This window comes from Anomaloglossus baeobatrachus, chromosome 5, assembly GCF_048569485.1.
Source record: "Anomaloglossus baeobatrachus isolate aAnoBae1 chromosome 5, aAnoBae1.hap1, whole genome shotgun sequence".
NCBI classification, from domain to species: Eukaryota; Metazoa; Chordata; class Amphibia; order Anura; family Aromobatidae; genus Anomaloglossus; species Anomaloglossus baeobatrachus.
The window spans coordinates 117,419,350-117,444,820 of NC_134357.1; the positions used below are offsets into that span (position 1 = coordinate 117,419,350).

Below are 25,471 nucleotides of genomic sequence, written 5' to 3' on the forward strand. Positions count from 1 at the left end.
TCCACGTACCCTGAGCCCTGTGGTGAAGAAACACTGCTCCCCACCCTGATAGGCTCGCATCTGTCGTGACTACCGCCCAGGATGGGGGTAGGAACGACCTTCCTTTTGACAAAGAGGTGGGAAGAAGCCACCACCGGAGAGAATCCTTGGCTGTCTGAGAGAGGGAAACATCCCTGTCGAGGGACGTCGACTTCCCGTCCCATTGGCGGAGAATGTCCCATTGTAGAGGGCGCAGATGAAACTGCGCGAAAGGGACTGCTTCCATTGCTGCCACCATTTTCCCTAGGAAATGCATGAGGCGCCTCAAGGTGTGCGACTGGCCCTGAAGGAGAGATTGCACCCCTGTCTGCAGCGAGCACTGCTTGTCCAGTGGAAGTTTCACTATCGCTGAGAGAGTATGAAACTCCATGCCAAGATATGTTAGTGATTGGGTCGGGGTTAGATTTGACTTTGCAAAGTTGACAATCCACCCGAAACTCTGGAGAGTCTTCAGTGCCACGTTCAAACTGTGTTGGCATGCCTCTTGAGAGGGTGCCTTGATAAGTAGATCGTCCAAATACGGAATCACAGAGTGACCCTGCGAGTGCAGGACTGCTACTACTGCAGCCATGACCTTGGTGAAGACCCGAGGGGCTGTCGCCAGCCCGAAAGGTAGCGCTACGAACTGCAGGTGTTCGCTTCCTATAACGAAGCGTAGAAAACGCTGATGCTCTGGCGCAATCGGCACATGGAGATAAGCATCCTTGATGTCTATTGATGCTAGGAAATCTCCTTGAGACATTGAGGCGATGACGGAGCGGAGAGATTCCATCCGGAACCTCCTGGTTTTTACGTGTTTGTTGAGCAACTTTAGATCCAGGACGGGACGAAACGACCCGTCCTTCTTTGGCACCACAAACAAATTGGAGTAAAAACCGTGACCTTGTTCCTGAAGAGGAACGGAAGTCACCACTCCTTCCGCCTTTAGAGCGGCCACCGCCTGCAGCAGAGCATCGGCCCGGTCGGGCGGTGGAGAAGTTCTGAAGAAACGAGTTGGAGGACGAGAGCTGAACTCTATCCTGTACCCGTGAGACAGAATGTCTCTCACCCAACGGTCTTTGACCTGTGACAGCCAAATGTCGCCAAAGCGGGAGAGCCTGCCACCGACCGAGGATGCGGAAAGAGGAGACTGAGAGTCATGAGGAAGCCGTCTTGGTGACGGTTCTTCCTGCTGTCTTTTTTGGGCGTGATTGAGTCCGCCAAGAATCTGAGCCTCTCTGATCCTTTTGAGTCCTCTTAGACGAGGAGAATTGGGACCTGCCTGAGCCTCGAAAGGACCGAAAACCAGACTGACCCCTCCTTTGTTGGGGTTTGTTTTGTCTGTGTTGAGGTAAGGATGAATCCTTACCCTTGGAGTGTTTAATGATTTCATCCAAACGCTCACCAAACAATCGGTCACGAGAAAAAGGCAAACTGGTTAAGCACTTCTTGGAAGCAGAATCTGCCTTCCATTCCCTCAACCACAAGGCTCTGCGTAAAACTACGGAGTTGGCTGACGCCACCGCCGTACGGCTCGTAGAGTCTAGGACAGCATTAATCGCGTAAGACGCGAATGCAGACATCTGAGAGGTCAATGGTGCCACCTGCGGAGCAGATGTACGTGTGACAGTGTCGACTTGTGTAAGCCCAGCTGAAATAGCTTGGAGTGCCCATACGGCTGCGAATGCTGGCGCCAACGACGCTCCAATAGCTTCATAGATGGATTTCAACCAGAGCTCCATCTGTCTGTCAGTGGCATCTTTAAGTGCCGCTCCATCTTCCACTGCAACTAAGGATCTAGCTGCAAGCCTGGAGATTGGAGGGTCCACCTTGGGACACTGGGTCCAGCCCTTGACCACGTCAGGGGGAAAAGGATAGCGTGTATCTTTAAGCCGTTTGGAAAACCGCTTATCGGGATAAGCGTGGAGTTTCTGGATTGCGTCTCTAAAGTCAGAGTGGTCCAGAAAAGAGCTTAATTTACGCTTGGGATATCTGAAATGGAATTTCTCATGCTGTGAAGCTGACTCCTCCTCAGGAGGAGCTGGCGGAGAAATATCTAACATCTTATTGATGGACGCTATAAGATCATTCACTATGGCGTCACCATCCGGTGTATCCAGATTGAGAGCGGTCCCAGGATCAGAATCCTGATCAGTTACATCCGCCTCATCACCCATAGATTCATCCCGCTGGGATCCTGACCAGTGAGACGAAGTTGAGGGCCCCTCATAGCGAGCCCGCTTAGGCTGTCTGGGACTGTCGTCCGAGTCAGAGCCGTCACCCTGGGGTGCATGTGACACCCCCGGAGCCCGGAAGTGTTCCAGTTGAGGGGGACCAGGGAGCAATGATTCAACAGTGTCCGTGGTCTGAGTTACTGGTCTAGACTGCAATGTTTCAAGAATCTTAGACATTGTCATAGACAATCTATCAGCAAAAGCTGCAAACTCCGTTCCTGTCACCTGGACAGCATTCACAGGTGGTACACCCTGGGTCACGTCTAGCAGAGGCCCCGGCTGAGCAAGTGCTGCAGGGGCCGAGCACTGCACACAATGGGGGTCAGTGGAACCTGCCGGTAGAGTAGCCCCACATGCGGTACAGGCAGCATATAAAGTCTGTGCCTTGGCACCCTTGCGTTTAACGGACGACATGCTGTTGCCTCCTTGCAATCTAGGAGGGTATATAGCCGAGAATCACCAGCGACCGTACAGTGAAAAGTATTTGCAAACACAAAATACCAAGTACACAACGGCACAAGTGGGGGTGAGCCCTTGAGGGCTGCTTACCGCCCACTGAAAAGCGGGTATGAGGTCGTAGAATCCCGTGTCTGGGTCTCCCAGGCTCCCCTCTCCAGCTCAGCGTGCAGGCAGGAATGGCTGCTGGCGTCCTGTGAAGAGGGGCGGACCGTGGGCGTGCCACAAACAAAGTGCGGGAAACTGCGTCCTACTGTGCCTGGTGTGAGGGCTGGAGTATGTAAAACAGACTCCAGCCCTCAGCGCTGATGCTCTGTACGGCGTCCCGCCCTCCTCCTGACTGGCAGGTGCGGAGGCGGGAACGAGACGAACTAGGCCGCAAAAGCCGGGGACTGTAGTAATAAGCGCGGCCGTGATATATGCACGGCCAGCGCGGACGTCCCCGGCGCACCACAAGTCCCAGCCGCGTCGCAGTGTGACTGACCCCAGCGGCCGGCGCGACCGTTCGCCCTAAGTCTACCCACTCAGCCAAGCTGTAGTGAGGAAATGGCACAAGCGCAGCAGCGCTGATGTCCCCGGCGCACTAACACACCCAGCCATGCTGCGGTGTGCGCGCGGTATGCACGGGGACACAGAGTACCTTGACGGAGCAGGGTCTGTCCCTGACGATACTCAGCTCCATATCCAGCGGCTTCTCCAGGGGCTGCGGATGGAGCACGGTCTCAGTGCCTGGAGACCGGTAAAGTCCCACTTCACCCGGAACCCTAATGGGGATGGGGAAGGAATCAGCATGTGGGCTCCAGCCTCCGTACCCGCAATGGGTACCTCAACCTTAACAAACACCGCCGACAGAAAGTGGGGTGAGAAGGGAGCATGCTGGGGGCCCTGTATGGGCCCTCTTTTCTTCCATCCGACATAGTCAGCAGCTGCTGCTGACTAAACAGTGGAGCTATGCGTGCGTGTCTGACCTCCTTCGCACAAAGCAAAAAACTGAGGAACCCGTGATCCCACGGGGGGGTGTATAGCCAGAAGGGGAGGGGCCTTACACTTTTAAGTGTAGTACTTTGTGCGGCCTCCGGAGGCAGTAGCTATACACCCAATTGTCTGGGTCTCCCAATTAGGAGCGACAAAGAAATAACATTTAGTATAATGCTTATATTTAAGTGAACAATTTATTTTAGTACAATGTGAACATCAGACATTTAATCATTTTTATTATACAATAATCAAGATATTTAGATATATATATACATATACACACACAAGATATATATGTAATCTACTGTATATTATAGTGTATTACATATTTACAATTTATTACAGTTTGTGTTCTGAAGTTGTATTCCAATAAATGTATTTTATGTTCTATCTGAATATCTTGATTATTGTATCATAAAAATGATTAAATGTCTGATGTTCACATTGTACTACAATAAATTTTTCACTTAACTATAAGAAATATATGTGGGAGTCGGAGTCGTGGAGTCTAAGTCGGTGCAAGGGAAATTGAGGAGTTGGAGTCGAAGGTTTGGCTTACCGACTCCACAGCCCTGTTTGCAGGCCCATTGTGGTTTTATATAATCATGTAATATATTAGGTGAAAAAACTAATTATCACATTTCAGTGAACAAATAATTGCTAATTATGTTGTCCAAGCAAGGTGCTGTCAATGTTCACACAACATCTTTGAGGCTTTTTTAATTTTAAAATGTTGCATGTAAGTAATAAATGATAAAGATGTAAGATGAGGCTTGCTTGTATCTTAGATCACAGCTGGCATCAAGTGGTGCCAAGAAAGTAATATAAAGCTTGTGACCGGTCATTTTATCGTAGGTTTTGGAATGCATTTGGCAGAATACAACATCTTGTCCTTCGACACAGATCACATTCTCCTTACTGTACGTATAGCACTAGACGGCCTATCACCAGGACAAAAACAGTTTTTGTCTCATTTTATTCCTGCTCCTTCCACGAGTATTCAGCTTTTTTCTTGTTTTAAATCCGTCATAAGACTCCAGAAATATGGGCCTTTTTATTTACTGCTAGTTTTTATGGTGATGCTCGAAGGACTCCCAGGGGGCATCTCTATACAGCTCTATTATTACCCTGTAAGCCACGCCCTTTTGTAAAGAGCAGAAAAAGGCCCATATCTCTAGGACCACATGGTGGATGTTTAAAAAAGAAAACAACTGAATACTCAGAAGAGCAGCAGTAATAACATAAGAGGAAAGCTGGCCACTTTTGAACTGGTGACATGCCCTCTTTAAAACTCCATCAGCATTTATGGCATGTGTTGAAGCAAGATCTCAAGCCCTACTGTGCCAAAGCTGCCTGATTCCAGGGATTATACAATATACGGGCAAGGAGAGTGAACCTACAAAACCTAAAATCACTGGAAAGAGTCAAACAGATCCATTTAAAGGTAATCTGTCAATAGGATCAACTTGCCTAAGCCATCTATGTAGGCAGGTAGGTCAAATGAAGCTGAATAAAATGATGCCTTGATAGCTACTATCCAATATCATATCACAAAGAAATCCACATTTTTCTTATATGCAAATGAGCTGTTCCAGGCTATGGGCGGAACAGTGATCTGCAAGATATTTTTGCCTCAAGAGCTTAAATAAAAGGAGGCGTTTCCAGTGCGAGACATAAAACCAACACAACAGTTAAGCGGGCTTTACACGCAACGACATCGCTAACGAGATGTCGTTGGGGTCACGGAATTCGTGACTCACATCCGGCCTCATTAGCGACGTCGTTGCATGCGAAACGCAAGAACAACCGTTAACGATCAAAATTACTCACCTAATCGTTGACCAGTCGTTCTAATCCCGATTATCGTTGCTGTTGCAGGTTGTTCGTCGTTCCTGCGGCAGCACACATCGTTATGTGTGACACCGCAGGAACGAGGAGCATCACCGTACCTGCGGCCGCCCGCAATGAGGAAGGAAGGAGGTAGGCGGGATGTTCGGCCCGCTCATCTCCGCCCCTCCGCTTCTATTGGGCGGCCGCTTAGTGATGCCGCATGAACCGCCCACTTAGAAAGGAGGCGGTTCGCCGGCCACAGCGACGTCGCTAGGCAGGTAAGTAGTGTGACGGGTGTTAGCGATGTTGTGCGCCACGGGCAGCGATTTGCCTGTGATGCACGACCGACGGGGGCGGGTGCTTTCACCAGCGACAACGCTAGCGATGTCGCTGTGTGTAATGCCCGCTTTAGACTGTCTCCTTACAAACACTAGCAGCTGTAGCTCTCACAGCTCTGCTGTATTATAACAAGATAGTAACCCTGTCTGCCTGTGAGATGGAGGATGAAGCTGAGAGGAGCCTGCATATGTGTCAGTGATAATCACACACAGCTCAGCAGTGAGATCTGGAGAACAGAGAGCGGACATCACATATCTCACTGATAATGCCAACTTATTTTTAAAAAGGGTTGGTTCACCCATATTTATTATTTGCTAGATTGATACGTTGAGAAACAAGGTTTATCTCAAATACCTTATGTTGGCAAAAGTGCCTGTGAGAGGCGCTATTGCGGACCGCTGTTTCCCCATCGCCTGACCCCTAGGCTCCGTGACGTCAAGGATCCGGTGATATCACGTCAAGTTCCTGATCACCTGACATCACCGTGGCTGGCCGCAGTCTTCCTGAGTCACTGGGCGGCATTTCATCGCTCGTCACAGCCCAGCATGTCTCCTGCCTGCAGCGCTTTGCTGTGAGGGAGTAGGGAGCAGGGAGCTGATGGGCTGTCACTTTGGGCTGTACTGAGCGATGAAACACCGCCGGCAGAAAATCTCTCACGGAGACTGGGGCCGGCGCGGTGATGTCACGTGATCAGTAACTTGACAAGACATCACTGGATCCCCGAGGTCACGGAGCCCGGGGGTCAGGCGATGGGGCAACAGCGGTCCACAATAGTGCCGCTCACAGGCACTATTGCCAACATAAGGCATATGAGAGAAACATTGTTTCACAACATAATATCGGTCTAGCAAATAATAAATATGGGTGAACCACCCCTTTAATAACAGGCTCTGGAGGCAGATTCTTATGGCAGTGTCTGGCCTATAGCCTGGAACAGCTCATTTACATATAAGAAAAACGCGGTTATATCTGGAATAAGACATCGGATCGCAGATATCAATGTAACATTTTATTTAGCTTCCTATGACCTACATGACCATGTAGATGCCATAGGAGGGTTGACCCTACTGACAGATTCCCTTTAATATCAACAGATATAATGTCCCCGTGTCAAGCCCAGTTCTCAGACACTAGAATATTGCTGTCACCAAACCTGTTCCCCTTACCAGTCAACACTCATAAATCTAGTCAGCAAGGCACATCTGTGACCATGAGGTAAGTGCTGACTGATGAAGAATTCAGCAGGGAATATTCCTGAACACATTCATGCTTGTGCGCTATAATCTTCAGATCCTCTCTGGATATTACACGACAACTGTCACAAGAGCATTTTTACATTTACTTAACCCTATAACACCGGGCTGTGGCATCTATACGATCAGTTACAATTCTTCATTTCTTTGCCTCTGTGCAGGTCAGCAGCCATAAATATTTTTCGGCAATTAGATGGCTGGATGAGGCCTTGTTTTATGTAGGAAGTTGTATGTTTTGGTGCAACCTGCTGTACAAATAAATGAGCGTATGATTTTCATATTTATACAGTATTTTTCCAGCATATATTTTATAATGTTTTTCTCAGGAACAAGACTTTCATGATTATCACCCATTCTAAAGAGGCAAGGTGAGATTATTTCTAGGCATGCTTAAAAATAATCAGTCTCGGCAGCACATTGACTTGTGTAAACAAGATGTGCTGCCAACAACAATGATGTTCTGATGCGCACAGAAGGATCTTATCACCGATCTCTCTGCATGGAAATACTGTCAGCCTGTCTAGACAGTTAAACGACCACTGATTTAGCAGTCACTTTTAGGCGGGCTTTGCACGTTGCAACATCGGTAACAATGTGTTACCGATGCTGCAGCGATAGTCCCGCCCCCGTCGCACGTTCGATATCTAGTGAAAGCTGCCGTAGCGATTATTATCGCTACGGCAGCTTTACACGCACATACCTGCCGTGCGACGTCCCTCTGGCCGGCGACCCGCCTCCTTCCTTAGGGGGCGGGTCGTGCGGCGTCACAGTGACGTCACACGGCAGGCGGCCAATTGAAGCGGAGGGGCGGAGATGAGCAGGATGTAAACATCCCGCCCACCTCCGCCCTTCTCATTGCAGCCGGCGGCAGGTAAGTTGAAGTTCCTCGCTCCTGCGGCTTCATACACAGCGATGTGTGCTGCCGCAGGAGCGAGGAACAACATCGCACCTGTCGCTGCACCGGCATTATGGAAATGTCGGAGGCTGCAGCGATGATACGATAACGACGCTTTTGCGCTCGTTCATCGTATCATCTAGGATTTACACACTACGACATCGCAAGTGACGCCGGATGTGCGTCACTTTCGATTTGACCCCACCAACATCGCACCTGCGATGTCGTAGTGTGCAAAGCCGCCCTAAGGCCTCCTTCACACGTCCGTGTCTCCAGTACGTGTTTGGTCCGTTTCCTCACATGCCGGAGACATGGGCACACGTAGACCCATTAAAATCAATGCGTGTCTTGCCATGGACAGTGTGTACATGTGGAGCATACGTGTGCCCGTGTGCTCCACACGTAGACATGTCCATTTTTCTCTCGCATCACATGGACACTCACCTTCTCCAATCCTGCTGTCTCTGCCGTTGCTGTCACTTGCTTACGACCTCTGCTCATTATGCTCATTGCATATTCACTACACTGCGAGCTGGAAGCAGCATCAGCAGGGAGCTGGCAGGACCGGAGACCGAAGATCAGCACCATGGACAGCAACGCCAGGGACAGGTGAGCAGAAAGTTCCAGTTCTCTGTGTGTGTTATCACGGAGAACACACGTGCCATAAACACGGCACACGAACGACAATATGCACCAATGACACATCCGTGAAAAACGTGCGTGATTTTCACGGACGTGTGAAAGAGGCTTAAAGGGAATCTGTCAGCAGGTTCTTGCTATGTAAGCTGAAGCAGGCTTGCAAGGATTAAAACACAGAATTCAGGGATGTCTGTCTTGTCAAGGTCTAATCTATTGTTTATTTGCCATGTTTGTTTAAGCCCTGCTGCTTATCATTGCTGGGAGGCAGTCTGGTACGCCCCCTGCTTTAATTGACACCTCACTGTGAATGTACAATCTCTATTGAGGGCCTGGTGTGGGCGGGGTCAGCTCTCTCAGCTCTGCTTCATGGCTAAATCTAACAATTCTGATTGTATTAGAATGGCTGCAAACAGTAATGTAAGTGATACATCGTTGGATTCAGGATCTCTTTACCTACGTTATGCTGCTCTCAGATGAGGTAACAAAAAACAGCTGACAGATTCCCTTTAAAGCTGCAGTCTGTCAGTGTAATCATACCCTTAAGGATGCTTTACACGCTACAACATCGCTAAAGTGATCTTGTTGGGGTCACGGAATTTGTGACGCACATCCGGCCGCTTTGTGACGCACATCGCTATGTGTGACACCGCAGGAACGAAGAACATCTCCTTACCTGCGGCTGCCGCCAATACGGAAGGAAGGAGGTAGGCGGCATGTTACGTCCCGCTCATCTCCGCCCCTCCTCTTTGATTGGGCGGCCGCTTAGTGACGCTAATGTGACGCCGAACGGACCGCCCCCCTTAGAAAGGAGGTGGTTCGCCAGTCACAGCGACGTCGCTAGGCAGGTAAGTAGTGTGACGGGTCTGCGTGATTTTGTGCGCCACGAGCAACGATTTGCCCATGTCGCACAAACGATGGAGGTGGGTACGTACGCTAGCGAGATCGGTAACGATATCGCAGCATGTAAAGTGGCCTTAAGGCTATGTGCGCACGTGTGCGCTCTGCACCGCACCTAAAAGGTGCGCTTCAGAGCGCAGCTGAAAAGCTCAGTTCTGAAGCGCATGGTGCCGGCAGAGAACGTGCGCTCTGCATGCAGCTCCTGCCATAGACAGAGCAGGCGCTGCCGGCAAAGCGCACGAAAGAAGTGACATGTCACTTCTTAGAACGCGCGCATCGGGCAGCAGCCGAAGCGCTGCGCTCTAAGACGCCACGTGCGCACGGCCCCTGCACAATCTCCATAGATTATGCAGGGGACGCAGGATGCATGCAGTTACGCTGCGCTACAAAGCGCAGCGTAACTGCATGTAATTACGCACACGTGCGCACATAGCCTAAAGGCTACTTTACACACTGCGATATCGGTCCCGATATCGCTAGTGTGGGTAGCCGCCCCCATCTGTTGCGCGACACGGGCAAATCGCTGCCCGTGCCGCACAACATCGCCCAGACCGGTCACACATACATACCTGTCCGGCGACGTCGCTGTGACGGGCGAACCGCCTCCTTTCTAAGGGGGCGGTCCGTGCGGCGTCACAGCGACGTCACTGAACCGCCGCCCAATAGCAGCGGAGGGGCGGAGCTGAGCGGGACGTAACATCCTGCCCACCTCCTTCCTTCCTCATAGCGGCCGGGAGGCAGGTAAGGGGAGATTCCTCATTCCTGCGGCGTCACACGCAGCGATGTGTGCTGCCGCAGGAACGAGGAACAACCTCGTTACTGCTGCAGTAACGAGATTTGAGAATGGACCCCCGTGTCGCCGATTAGCGATTTTGCACGTTTTTGCAACGATGCAAAATCGCTTATCGGTGTTACACGCAACGGCATCGCTAATGCGGCCGGATGTGAGTCACGAATTCCGTGACCCCAACGAGTTCGCATTAGCGATGTCGCAGCGTGTAAAGCCAGCTTTAGTCTACAGAAAGATAAAGCCCTTCTTGATTTTCTAACTGCACAAGAGTTCCCAAATTCCTGATTGTGTTACCCAATGAAAAGGCCCCGTCACACTAAGCAACATCGCTAGCAACATCGCTGCTAACGAACAACTTTTGTGACGTTGCTAGCGATGTTGCTGTGTGTGACATCCAGCAACAACCTGGCCCCTGCTGTGAGGTCGTTGGTTGTTGCTGAATGTCCTGGGCCATTTTTTAGTTGTTGCTGTCCCGCTGTGAAGCACAGATCGCTGTGTGTGACAGCGAGACAGCAACAACTAAATGTGCAGGCAGCAGGAGCTGGCTTCTGTGGAGGCTGGTAACCAATGTAAACATCGGGTAACCAAGAAGCCCTGTCCTTGGTTACCCAATATTTACCTTTGATACCAGCCTCCGCCGCTCTCACTGCCTGTGCTGCCGGCTCCTGCTGTGTGCACATGTAGCTGCAGGACACATCGGGTTAATTAACCCGATGTGTGCTGTAACTAGGAGAGCAGGGAGCCAGCGCTAAGCAGTGTGCGCTGCTCCCTGCTCTGTGCACATTTAGCTGCAGCACACATCGGGAAATTAACCCCATGTGTGCTGTAACTAGGAGAGCAAGGAGCCAGCGCTAAGCAGTGTGCGCTGCTCCCTGCTCTGTGCACATGTAGCTGCAGCATACATCGTGTAATTAACCTGATGTGTGCTGTAACTACGAGAGCAGGGAGCCAGCGCTCAGTGTGCGCTGCTCCCTGCTCTCTGCACGTGTAGCTCCGTGCGGTGGTAACCAAGGTAAATATCGGGTTGGTTACCCGATATTTACCTTAGTTACCAAGCGCAGCAGCTTCCACGCGGCGCTGGGGGCTTGTCACTGGTTGCTGGTGAGCTCACCAGCAACTTGTGTAGCCACGCTCCAGCGATCCCTGCCAGGTCAGGTTGCTGGTGGGATCGCTGGAGCGTTGCAGTGTGACATCTCACCAGCAACCTCCTAGCAACTTACCAGCGATCCCTATCGTTGTTGGGATTGCTGGTAAGTTGCTTAGTGTGACTGGTCCTAAAGAGGAGAGTCCTCTGTGATTATCACAGTCACTCTTCTAGTGATCAGAGGATGAAAGGCGTCTATACACGTTAAATAAAATCGAGCAAACACATAAAACTGGCTCGACATCTGATGTATATGGGGACTGCCTTCATTTTCTCCAACAGATGATGTTGGGGAGAGACGGCTCAAACTGTTCAAATTTCAATTGTCAATCATTTTGATGTGAAGCTGATTGTAAAGCAACGAAAAAGTGACTCCATTCACGCAGAAGACGTGGCTTGATTCTGATGTGGGTCACGTGGCGCAGACGAGGCCCAGAGAACAGCCGATAACGAGAATGTGATGAGACATAAGTAGATTGCCATATAACAGACCAACATTTAGAAATGCTCAGGGTAATGCTTCTCTAACACATTTTATAAATACAATCCAAGATACCCGCGCTATATATGTCCCATACAGTGCGTGATTTGTGTATACTGATCTTGTGATAGCAGAATAACACCTTCAGTATTCCTTAGGATTAGCCTTGAAGGCATTCACTTCGCAGTGCGTGCCAGCCACATATAATTACACTGTTATTTTTAGTTTATAATTAAGGGATGTGACTATGTTCTGAAGCTGCCTATTTTCATTACATTTTTCATTATGGCAGAGCACAATAACTGTGTCAAGTTTGCACAAAGAGGAAAAGTCCCTAGAAAAAAAAAGGTAAATTAATTCAGGATTTTTGGATTGCGCATGTTCGCATTCTTCTGCACAATCCATTCTGCCAGGGGAAGGATTTTTGCTTTTCTCCCACTACTCAGTATTTTTTGACTGGATTCACATACATCGTTGTTTTTGAGCAGTCAATTACTCTATTAACCCTGAAGGAGCCAGTACTGACCGGCCAGTTTTTTTCAGTTTTGCCTCTCCTTTTCAGTAGCAATAATTTTTTATTGACATATCTGTATAATGCTTTGTTTTATTCCGGATAAATTGTAATATTTTTAAGTACATAAAAACAATTGAAAAATGTATAGAATTTTTCTTTGCAACCCAAATACATAGAGATTCTAAACCATTTCTGGGAACATTTCTTCTCCACTATAATTGGGGCATACATAGGGGCCAGCCGGCAGGAACGTGGCCATCATCTGACCAGACCACCCAGGTCCATCAGAAGCATCAGCAGCTGAGTGCTATAAATCCAGCAAAAGAAATGGTAATAAACCGCTTCTGTCTTTTCACCAAGGTTCCTGGCTGTGTAGGAGCTTTAACCCTGCTCTGTAAATTTACAATGGCACAGGTGTAAAGCCCAGGACTAAGCAACATAAAATGATAGTGGTTGTTCGTTAGCTAGTTAAAGGGTTTTTTTGGAAAAAAAATTTTTTTTCACTGTTTGGTTAAAATAATAAAATCAGCTGTTACTGACCTTCCCCTGGGCCCAGAGTTGCCTCTTCGCTGCTGCTCTGGAAATTGTTTACAAGCTGCAGTGGTGACATCAGTGCTACGATCACTGAGCTGTGCAGCTTGTGTGACGTCAGCACAGCCAGTGAGCCCAGGGATTGGCTGCAGCGGTGACAATCACCAGAGCAGCAGCAAGGAGTCAATGCTGGATCTAGGGAGGGTGGTTACTAGGGATGATCGAATACCTAAAATATTCGGCTTCGCGAATATTTGCCGAATAGGTCGCCGCTATGCGAATATTCGATGCGCAATGTAAGTCTATGGGAAGCCCGAATAACAACTATTCGGAACTATTCGGGCATCCCATAGACTTACATTGCGCATCCAATATTTGCATAGCGGCGACCAATTCGTTGAATATTCGCGAAGCCGAATAATTGAGGTATTCGATCATCCCTAGTGATTACTATCTTAACCAAACGCAGTCTAATGGGGTGAAAAATGCTAATCCCAGAAAACCCTTTTAAAGTTTTTAGTAAATTATTGTGCAGTCTATATAGTGGGTTTTATTTCCATTTGGGGCTTTTGCAGTGCGCACTGACTATGGGGTTTTTCTCCATAAGCTTTTCTATAAGAGAAGTTAATGAAACTCAGATTGACAGTTATCTGTGTACAGGAAAAAGGACTCTCAAAAAAGCAAAGATCGTCAGCGATGAGCTGGAGCGGAGCTGCCCAGTAGACACTTCCCCCTGAGCAAACACATAATAAAACGCAAAAAAGTGTTTGCCCAGCACCAATATAGATAAAACTCTCAATTTATTGAATTTTTTTTTTTTTTTTTAACACCATAAAATACAGGACACCTGATGCTTTTCAGATATTAGTCCTTAGTCGTAGGTACTGCATTAACATACATTTCCAATATTTTATATACCCTACAGCGGTTGTTTTCTCTGCACAATAATACTGAGTTCTGTCAAAATCCTACAGAGATAGATATAGATATAGATATAGATATAGATATATATATATATATATATATATATATATATATATATATATATATATATATATATATATATATATATATATATATATATATATATATATATATATATATATATATACTAGAAGGTGGCCCGATTCTACGCACCGGGTATTCTAGAATTTACGTATTGTGTAGTTAATGTATGATTTTTGTTTATACATATATACATACATATATATATATATATATATAGTTGTGTGTAGTTACCAAGTGTTTGTGTAGGGGCTGTACATGTTCTGGGTGTTGTCTGGGTGTGGCGGGGGGTGAGAGCGGTGTTGTATGTGTGTTGCGTTGTTTGTGGAGCGCTGTGTGTCTGTAGCATTGTGTGTGTGTGTGTTGCGCGGTTTGTGTGTGTGTGGTGTGTTTTGGGGGGAGGTATGTTTTGTGCAATGTGTGTGTGTTGCGTGGTATATGCGTATATTTATGTATGCCGCGGTGTTTGTGTGTTGGGTGTTGTGTGTGTGCAGCGTTGTCTGTGTGTGTGGGTGTCTGTCTAGGGCGGTGTTTGTGGTTCCCAGTGTGTGTGTGGTGTGTGTGTGTGTTGGGGGAGGTGTGCACCTCCCATCGTGCTCCATCCCCCATGCTGCGCACCCCCCATCGTGCTCCATCCGCCATGCTGCGCACTCCCAAACGTGCTCCATCCGCCATGCTGCGCACTCCCAAACGTGCTCCATCCGCCATGCTGCGCACTCCCAAACGTGCTCCATCCGCCATGCTTCGCACTCCCAAACGTGCTCCATCCCCCATGCTGCGCACTCCCAAACGTGCTCCATCCCCCATGCTGCGCACTCCCAAACGTGCTCCATCCCCCATGCTGCACCAGCATCAGCCTCTCTGCCCCCAGCATCAGCCTCTCTTCTCCCAGCATCAGCCTCTCTCCTCCCAGCATCAGCCTCTCTCCTCCCAGCATCAGCCTCTCTCCTCCCAGCATCAGCCTCTCTCCTCCCAGCATCAGCCTCTCTCCTCCCAGCATCAGCCTCTCTGTCCCCAGCATCAGCCTCCCCCAGCATCAGCCTCTCTCCTCCCAGCCTCCCCCTCCCAGCCTCCCCCAGCATCAGCCTCCCCCAGCATCAGCCTCTCCCAGCATCAGCCTCTCCCAGCATCAGCCTCTCCCAGCATCAGCCTCCCCCAGCATCAGCCTCTCTCCTCCCAGCCTCCTTCCTCCCAGCCTTCCCCAGGATCAGCCTCTCTCCTCCCAGCCTCCCTCTTTCCAGCCTTCCCCAGCATCAGCCTCCACCTCCCAGCCTCCCTCAGCATCAGCCTCCCCCAGCATCAGCCTCTCTCCTTCCAGCCTCCCCCAGCATCAGCCTCCCCCAGCATCAGCCTCTCCTTCCAGCCTCCCCCAGCATCAGCCTCCCCCAGCATCAGCCTCTCTCCTCCCAGCCTCCCTCCTCCCAGCCTCCCCCAGCATCAGCCTCCCCCAGCATCAGCCTCTCTCCTTCCAGCCTCCCCCAGCATCAGCCTCCCCCATCATCAGCCTCCGCCTCCCAACCTCCCCCAGCATCAGCCTCCGCCTCCCCCAGCATCAGCCTCTCTCCTCCCAGCCTCCCCCAGCATCAGCCTCTCTCCTCCCAGCCTCCTCCAGCATCAGCCTCTCTCCTCCCAGCCTCCTCCAGCATCAGCCTCTCTCCTCCCAGCCTCCCCTAGCATCAGCCTCCCCCTCCCAGCCTCCCCCAGCATCAGCCTCCCCCAGCATCAGCCTCTCTCCTCCCAGCATCAGCCTCCCCCAGCATCAGCCTACACCCTCCCAGCCTCCCCCAACATCAGCCTCCCCCAGCATCAGCCTCTCTCCTTCCAGCCTCCCCCAGCATCAGCCTCCCCCAGCATCAGCCTACACCCTCCCACCCTCCCCCAACATCAGCCTCCCCCTCCCAGCCTTCCCCAGGATCAGCCTCTCTCCTCCCAGCCTCCTCCAGCACGCCGTGCTCCTCTGCCGACACTCACAGATCTGATCGCATACACTCACACACACACCCACCCGATCGCATACACTCACACCCACCCGATCGCATACACTCACACCCACCCGATCGCATACACTCACACCCACCCGATCGCATACACTCACACCCACCCGATCGCATACACTCACACCCACCCGATCGCATACACTCACACACACACACACACACACATTGACGATATTGCACATACGCGCGCGCTCACTCACAACATCCGGAGATACCACATGCTTCTGGCCATGTGATCCTCCGGCAGGTCCTGGAAGCTCACTGCAGCACAGTATCGCGGCCGAGAAGCAAGCGATATCTCCGGATGCTGTGAGTGTGTGGATGCGATCTGATGTGTGTGTGAGGTGTGTGTGAGAGCGAGTGTGATCTGATGTGTGTGTGTGTGTGTCTGTTATGTGTGTGCGTGTGGATGTTCCGCCGCTGCAGGACCTTGATGCGCTGGTAACTATGCTACCATGGTTACCAGCGCATCCCGTCCCCCACTCGCACGGGAGCCCACACCAGCATACGGCGGCAAACCCCAGCAATACGAGGGTTTGTGTCGGCTGGGTTGGCGGCGTATGCTGGTGTGGGCTCCCGGGGGTACAGTACTCACCTGGGAGTCGTGTCTCCGTGTCAGTTCGGGGGATGCGTGCGGGGGGCGGGGCCAGAACGAGCGTGCATTGCGTGAGGGGGGCGGGGCGTGGCCGAGTTGCCAATACGTGCAGGGTGCCGGGGCGAGAGGCCAATCCGTGTGGGGGGCGGAGCCTGTGCGAGCGGCCGGCCAATCCGTGTGGGGGGGGGGGGGAGCCAGGGCGAGCGACCAATCCGTGCAGGGCCATGGCGAGGCCAGCGGCCAATCCGCTTTGTGTCACCGTAAGGACACAATTTTGGAGCAAGACAGACAGAGGCAATAATATATATATATATATATAAAAAAAGTAAAATGTACCTGTGATTACAAGTAACTTTAGAATAGACTTTCATGTGAGTAGATTAGGAGTAACACTATTTCTGTCCATTATATGATGTGTATCATGCATTTTCACCAATATCCCTCACTGCAGGCGCTCTCTCTAATTTCCAGTTGTCTCTGAGCTAGTGGGTGGAGACGAGCTGCTGTGATATCTCGAGTATAGAGTACACATATGGATGCCTCCTCTTTAGCACACTGAAAAGCAGCATAAAGAAATTGCACAGCAGTACTGAGCAGTGTAGTTCTGAGTCCAACACTGAAGTGAAATACATTTGCTAGAGACTGCAGCTTGATCTGCCTGGTCTCTTAAGCTGAGTTTACACACTGCAACATTGCAAACAACATCGCTGTAACGTCACCGGTTTTGTGACGTTACAGCGACCTCCCCAGCGACATTGCAGTGTGTGAAACCTATCAGCGACCTGGCCCCTGCTGTGAAGTTGTGATCGCTACAAATCGTTCAGGACCATTCCTAGGTCCTTTGTTTCCCGCTGTGCAGCATGCATCGCTAGAAAGTTTACAGCGACTCCGCGGCTCTGTCTGTGTAGCGTCCTGATTAGCGGTCACCGGTGAAGGATTCACCGGTGACCGCTAATCCCCCGAGTGACTGAAGTGTCCCCCCCCCTCTCTCATACTCACCGATCCCCGATCACCGGCGCTGCACGGCGTTCACACTGCTCCGGCGGCTTTTCCTTTTTTGAAAAAGCCGGCCGCTCATTAAACAATCTCGTATTCCCTGCTTTTCCCCGCCCACCGGCAAATATGATTGGTTGCAGTGAGACACGCCCACACGCTGAGTGACAGCTGTGTCACTGCACCCAATCACAGCAGCCGGTGGGCGTGTCTATACTGTGCAGTAAAATAAATAAATAAATAATTAAAAAATCCGGCGTGAGGTCCCCCCCAATTTTAATACCAGCCAGATAAAGCCATACGGCTGCAGGCTGGTATTCTCAGGATGGGGAGCCCCACGTTATGGGGAGCCCCCCAGCCTAACAATATCAGCCAGCAGACGCCCAGAATTGCCGCATACATTAGATGCGACAGATCTGGGATTGTACCCGGCTCTTCCCGATTTGCCCTGGTGCGTTGGCAAATCGGGGTAATAAGGAGTTATTGGCAGCCCATAGCTGCCAATAAGTCCTAGATTAATCATGTCAGGCGTCTCCCCGAGATACCTTCCATGATTAATCTGTAAATTACAGTTAAAAAACACACACCCGAAAAATCCTTTATTAGAAATAAAAAACACTAACAAATTCCCTCATTACCAATTTATTACCCACAACAAAGCCCTCCTTGTCCGGCGTAATCCACGGTCCTCCAGAGTCGCATCCAGCTCTGCTGCATGCAGGTAACAGGAGCAGCAGAAGACACAGCCGCTCCTGTCACCTGCACGCAGCTAATGAAGAGAGCCGTGTGATCGGCTGAGCTGTCACTGAGGTTACCTGGATCCAGCGGTGGATGCAGCGGTGGCCGCGGGTAACCTAAGTGACAGCTCAGCTGATCGCGCTACTCACCGCCGCTCTGGTCAGCTCCACGCAGCAAATGAGGTGAGTAGCGCGATCAGCTGAGCTGTCACTGAGGTTACCCGCGGCCACCGCTGGATCCACCGCTGGATCCAGGTAACCTCAGTGACAGCTCAGCCGATCACACGGCTCTCTTCATTAGCTGCGTGCAGGTGACAGGAGCGGCTGTGTCTTCTGCTGCTCCTGTCACCTGCATGCAGCAGAGCTGGATGCGACGCTGGAGGACCGTGGATTTGTTGTGGGTAATAAATTGGTAATGAGACCCAGACCATGGGTGTATAGCTTCTGCCTCCGGAGGACACACAAAGTACTACACTCAAACGTGTAGCTCCTTCCTCCGGGCTATATACACCCCCTGGATGACAATCTAACCAGTTCAGTGCAAAAGCTGAAGGAGGACATCCACCCATAAGTAGAGATAGAGTTAAACTCGGAAAAACCGGAACCTCTGTCTACAACAACAGCCGGTGAAACACACGGAACAAGAACTGCCAACAGGCAACAGGGAGGGTGCTGGGTCTCCCATGTCGGAACTATGAGAAAAAGAATTTACGGTAAGTAAACAAAATTCTCTTTTTCTTCATCGTTCCTTATGGGAGACCCAGACCATGGGACGTTCCAAAGCAGTCCATGGGTGGGAAATAAAGAAACTGAGAAGTAGGCAAAACCTAACTTCACAAGTGGGCGACAGCTGCCTGAAGGATGCGTCTGCCCAAGCTCGCATCTGCGGAAGCATGAGCATGCACTTGGTAGTGCTTCGAAAAGGTGTGCAGACTAGACCAAGTGGCAGCCTGACAAACCTGCTGAGCCGTAGCCTGGTGCCTGAAAGCCCAGGAGGCACCGACAGCTCTGGTCGAGTGCGCCTTAATCCCTGGCGGTGGGGGCACCTGAGAACACTGGTAGGCATCGGAGATGGCCGACCTAATCCAACGAGCTAGGGTCGGTTTAGAAGCCGAGAGACCCTTGCGCTGACCCGTGGTTAGCACAAAAAGTGAGGTGCACCGCCTAAAAGCGGCGGTGCGTGACATATAGATTCGGAGCGCCCGCACCAAATCCAAGGTATGCAACGCCTTCTCAAAGCGATGCACAGGGGCCGGACAAAGGGAAGGCAATGAAATGTCCTGGTTAAGGTGGAAAGAAGACACCACCTTAGGGAGAAAATCCGGAGTCGGACGGAGAACCACCTTGTCTTGGTGAAACACTAAAAAAGGTGACTCCGAAGAGAGCGCAGCCAAATCAGAGACTCTCCTGAGAGAAGTTATGGCTACTAGGAAAACCACTTTCTGTGAAAGTCTAAACAAAGGAACCTCCCTAAGAGGCTCAAAGGGGGGTTTCTTTAAGGCCGTGAGGACCAGATTAAGATCCCAGGGATCCAAAGGCCGCCGGTAAGGAGGAATGATGTGAGATGCGCCCTGCATGAAGGTGCGCACCTGAGCCAGTCGGGCGATACGCCGCTGGAATAATACCGACAGAGCCGACACCTGTCCCTTGAGGGAATTGAGGGACAGTCCTAGCTGCAGACCGGACTGTAGAAAGGACAGGATGGTCGGCAAGGAGAACGGCCAAGGAGCATGGCCGGAAGAGCGACACCAGGACAGGAAAATCTTCCAAGTCCTGTGGTAAATCTTGGCCGAGGAAGACTTCCGAGCCTGAGTCATAGTGGAGATGACCTCAGAAGGAATGCCTGAAGCCGTCAGGATCCAGGACTCAAGAGCCACGCCGTCAATCTGAGAGCCGCAGAATTCTGGCGGAAAAACGGACCTTGAGAGAGAAGGTCTGGGCGGTCCGGGAGATGCCACGGCATTTCTACGGACAGACGGAGCAGATCTGGGTACCAAGCTCGCCTGGGCCAGTCCGGAGCAATGAGGATGACCCGACGGCCCTCCATTCTGATCTTGCGCAGAACCCTGGGCAAGAGAGCTAGAGGGGGAAACACATAGGCCAGACGGAACTGGGACCAATCTTGAACCAGCGCGTCCGCTGCGAAGGCCTGAGGATCGTGGGAGCGAGCCACGTAAACCGGAACCTTGTTGTTGTGCTGGGATGCCATTAGATCCACTTCCGGAGTGCCCCACTTGCGGCAGATTGACCTTTCCATGTCTTTGAAATCAAAAATCTTAAAAATTAAAAATCAGAGAATGCATGTGTGTGTGTGACCTCCTGAAACACAAAGCATTGAACTGGTTAGATTGTCATCCAGGGGGTGTATATAGCCCGGAGGGAGGAGCTACACGTTTGAGTGTAGTACTTTGTGTGTCCTCCGGAGGCAGAAGCTATACACCCATGGTCTGGGTCTCCCATAAGAAACGATGAAGAAAGATGCAAAATTTGTTTAGACAAGTGTCCATTCAATGTATTCCAGGATCCTGACACTGTATAGGACATTGGTACATGTTAGCTCTATGCACTAACCACAGAGATGTAACATTACATAGGTCGTCCATGTGCTGCAGTCCATAAGAATTCAAAAGCAACAATTACACATCTGCAATTTCAATGGCCAGAATATTACAACTTTCTCTTACAGGATCTCCCCTTGAATACCCCTGAAGGTCCGATGTAATCCACATGAGATCCCACGATGATCCTGGCTCTGCTACATCTGAAGTGACAGGAAGCAGCCATAGAACATGACCGCTCGCTGAAACATCAGGCAGAGACTGAGCCTCATCAGGCAGAGACTGAGCCTCATCAGGCAGAGACTGAGCCTCATCAGGCAGAGACTGAGCCTCATCAGTCAGGTTAGTTGCGGTCACAGCTGGAGGTTCCCACGGTCCTCCACCTGTGAGTCTGAGTCTCTGCCACTGCACACATTGGTTTTGACTGCAGTACTGACATCATGTCAATAGCACAGCAGACAATCAGTGAGTTTAGCGGCTCTGCCTGTGCAGACAAATGCCCTAATCAGAGCCGCTGAGCTCTCAGATTGACTGCAGCGTTGGTGTCAGTGCTGCAGTCAACACCAGATATGAAGAGCAGTGGAGACGCAGCACTGGACCCGGGGAGGGCGAGTATAAAAGAATTGGTTTTCTATAACAGTGTGCCCGGAGACAAAGATTCTCTGACAACACCCTTTAAGAGAGAATCCATCAGTCATCCCGTTATGCTGTCCTGACAGGGAGTCTGTAACTTATCTATTCTTTTCCTGAGTTCCTCTCACATGAATATTCTTGGTGATGCCGCTTTCCATTTAATTACAAGCTGCACTTATAATCTTATTAGTTCAGGCCACGAAAGTCACTAATGGCTGCAGCCAAGCAAGACCTATTCCTATACTTGAACTTCTTGCAGATTGGATATGATCCAGGTATGTGTGCTTGGCAACATAATTTAAATGCCACATATAAATAGGGAGAGACGATCAGGCCGTCCATGAGGAGCGGTCACAAGTTACCTGGCTGAGACACTGCAGTTGCTGTAAATTGAGTGGCCCATGGAGGAGGGGTCTTCTGTCCTCCAAACTGAGCCATGGTGAATGGAGCGCGTCAGACTGGGATTATGCCTGCAACCTGAAAGAAAAACATGTACATTTATCACGCTAGGTGCTAAAGCAAATCTGTCACATTATGTATAAAGGGAAAATGAAAAAAGCTTCAGAAAACTGGAGAATTTCATCAAACATTAACACTTACCTGGAGCACACCTTTAAGTTGTCAGCGAAATTTTCTGCAACTTATCTTTGATGAAGAATCGTTATTTGTGAAAGTGTCAGTAAATGTATTTAAAGATTGTCATGTAAAAAAACTTTATTAACAGATATGGGGTTTATCTACAGGTTAATAGCGTTCTGATGTTGTGCGGCCGCTGTACTGAGAGCCCGGCTACTTAGAGGAAATGATCTTTATTACTCTCGGCAGCCTCAGGCTTTCAGTCATAGACCAGCGCGATTTCTGTCACCAGTCTGTGCACAGTGAGCGGTGGCCATAACCGCGCCCCCGACACTGGGTGACAGTCGGCGCTGTACTGATGCAATGGTGAGCCGGCTGTCAGTCAGTGCTGGGAGTATGGTTAGAGCCGCTGATCACTATGCACTGACTGGCGACAGAAACCGTGCCGGTCGCACCTCTACGGCTGAAAGCCCAAGGCTGATCAGAGGAATAAGGATCATTTCTTCCCAAGAGCCAGGCTCTCAGTACAGCAGCCGCACGGCATCAGAAAATTAATAACTTGTAGAATAACCCCATACCTGCAAATATCGTTTTCTTACTTGACAGGTTCCCATAAAAGACTAAAGGGTGCTTTACACGCTGCGACATCGCGAGTGATAGCACCCGCCCCCGTCGTTCATGCGACATTTGGTGATCGCTGCCGTAGCGAACATTATCGCTACGGCAGCGTCACACGCACATACCTTTTCAGCGATGTTGATGTGACCGCCGAATAATCCCTCCTTCAAGGGGGAGGTGCGTTCGGCGTCACTGTGGCGTCACAAAGCGGCCGCCCAATAGGAGAGGAGGGACGGAGATGAGCGGCCGGAATATCCCGCCCACCTCCTTCCTTCCGCATTGCCAGTGGACGCAGGTAAGGAGATGTTCGTTGTTCCTGCGGTGTCACACGTAGCGATGTGTGCTACCGCAGGAATGACGAACAACATCGTATCTGCAGCAGCAACGATATTATGAAAAGGAGCGACGTGTCAACAATCAACGATTGACGCTTTTGCGATCGTTGATCGTCGCTCCTTGGTCTCACACGCTGCAATGTCGCTAACGGCGCCGGATGTGCGTCACTAACGATGTGACCCCGACGATATATCGTTAGCGATGTCGCAGCGTGTAAAGCCCCCTTTAGTCTTCTTTTTCCCAAGAAAATCAACAGTACAAGTAAAAACATGAAACTAATACATTTTGAGAGAAAGCTACTTCTTTCTTCCTTTGGATGTATTCTCACAAATTCTAAGTTCAAGGGTAAAATCTGAGTTCAGTGAATGCAGACTTTCTATTACAGCGATAGATGACAGTTGGTGCTCATAAGATTCTATAGAGAACTGTAAGGCTATGTGCGCACGTTGCGTAACTGAATGCGTCCTGCATCCCCTGCACAATCTATGAAGATTATGCAGGAGACGTGCGCACGTGGCGTTTTAGAGCGCAGCGCTTCGGCTGCTGCCCGAACCGCGCGTTCTAAGAAGTGACATGTCACTTCTTTCCTGCGCTCTGCATGCAGCCCCCGCTCTGTCTATGGAAGGGGCTGCAGTCAGAGCGCATGGAATCGGCTTTTTTTTTTTTTCACTACGGACTCTTTCTGCAGCAATTTGAAGCGCACGTGTGCTGTTCAAATCGCTGCAGAAATTTCTGCAGGGCAGAATGCTACGTGCGCACATAGCCTAACTGTCATTTCAGGAGTGTGTGCAGCATCTGCCTCTGTCCCTAGCTCCTCCTCCATACAATTTTAGAAGCACCAACTGTCATCTATCTCAGTAATAAAGTCTGCCTTCACGAAATTCAGATAATTCCCTAAATTGAGTGTGAAAGATCAGTCCAAGAGAAAGCGGCGGACATCTCTGATGAGATATATCACAGAGTTGCTTACTTTCATGTGCGCTATTGATTTCTAAAATAAACATTAAAGTGACGGTTAAGTGCACAAAACTGGATACACCAGATAACTGGCTCATTACAGCAGAATCGGCCGACTTTCATCCAATGTGTATGGACGGTATTCAGCACTGTGGTAATTATCCACATCAGGCACCTGCATGTACAGGGTATGTCCGCACGCTGCAGTTTTGTGTTCACTACAACACTGCACCCTGTGGCCACAAAAACACATCTAGTGGCAAAAAAAGCATAAAAAATAACATGCATTTTCTTTCCTTTTTTTTGACCATGCGTTTTTTGTTTTTTTTTTTTTAATACCAACAGGTGAAAAATGCAAAACTAATTGACATGCTGCAGTTTTGTGGTCACCACAAAACTGCAGCCCTCCCAAAAAAAAATCAAGGTGCGCACAGCAAATCTGAAATCTCAGACTTTGCTGGGGAAGGAAAAGCATACAATTTGGGGTGACTGATTAAAGGACACAGAAAACTGAGCAGCAGAATTTCCCTCCAGATCAGGAAAGTGAAACCAAAACTTTATCTCAGCGGTTTGCTGTCATTTTTTATAAAAGCAATGTTTGCTCTGCTGCAGATCTAGCAGTTATACAGAGCTCATGAGTATGCTGGACTACTTGGCAGTACAGCAAGTAGTCCTCTAATGATAATCTACTGCTGATTAAACAGTGATTTTAAATCAAAACTACACTAAGCAGCCCAGTAAGTGACACATCGCTGAAATTAGGGTCTATGTCTCTACATTATGCTGCTCTCTGATTAGGTAGAAAAACCTGGTGACAGATTCCCTTTAATTGTAGACATGGTTTATACAAAATAGGTGAAGGCGATGGAATAACGTTGCAACTTAACTGATCTTGATCACAGCGTCCCTAGGAAATGAAATAATATATATACAATATATTAAAAAAAAAAAAAAAAAAAATATATAAATATATATATATATATATATATATATATATATATATTTTATATTTTCACATAGGGCTAGAAACAGGAGGCTTCCTGTAATAAGCAGTATACAGTAAATGATGAGCACAGTCATGAAATACATAAATCTGTCACATTCACCCTAATATAGTGCTATTGGCTAAGATTTTGGTTCAGCACAGAGGAGTGAATATCAGCGCTGTACACATTGTCACAATCCATCATGTATGTATTTGGAGACATCTCTATAGCTGCTTTCAACACATCCGGTTTTTGCAGTGCGGCTCAATCCGGCTCAAAAACCTATGCAACTGATGCGGCAAAAAAAAAAACGGATCCGTTGCATAAGTTTTTCCATGCGGCCCGCCCGTTTTTTGACGGATGCGGCTTGATACTGAGCATGCGCAGTGCAAAAAAGCGCATCTGGGGGTGTCCATAGGCTTGCAATGTAAAACGCACTGCATTGCATCGGTCCGGCGCGATGCGTTTTTTTTGCCGCACA

The 25,471-nt window shown here is 49.6% G+C and overlaps 1 protein-coding gene across 2 annotated transcripts in view; it reads right to left on the reverse strand.

Annotated features, from left to right (window-relative positions):
• The window catches only part of CCAR1 (cell division cycle and apoptosis regulator 1), a 189,314-nt gene that overhangs the window by 149,552 nt on the left and 14,291 nt on the right, over positions 1–25,471 (reverse strand). For both annotated transcript variants that reach the window (XM_075348798.1, XM_075348797.1), the window contains exon 2: positions 21,880–21,994. In XM_075348798.1, coding sequence (XP_075204913.1) covers positions 21,880–21,955 — 76 coding nt within the window. In that variant the 5' untranslated portion in view covers positions 21,956–21,994. The remainder of the gene's footprint in view (positions 1–21,879; positions 21,995–25,471) is intronic.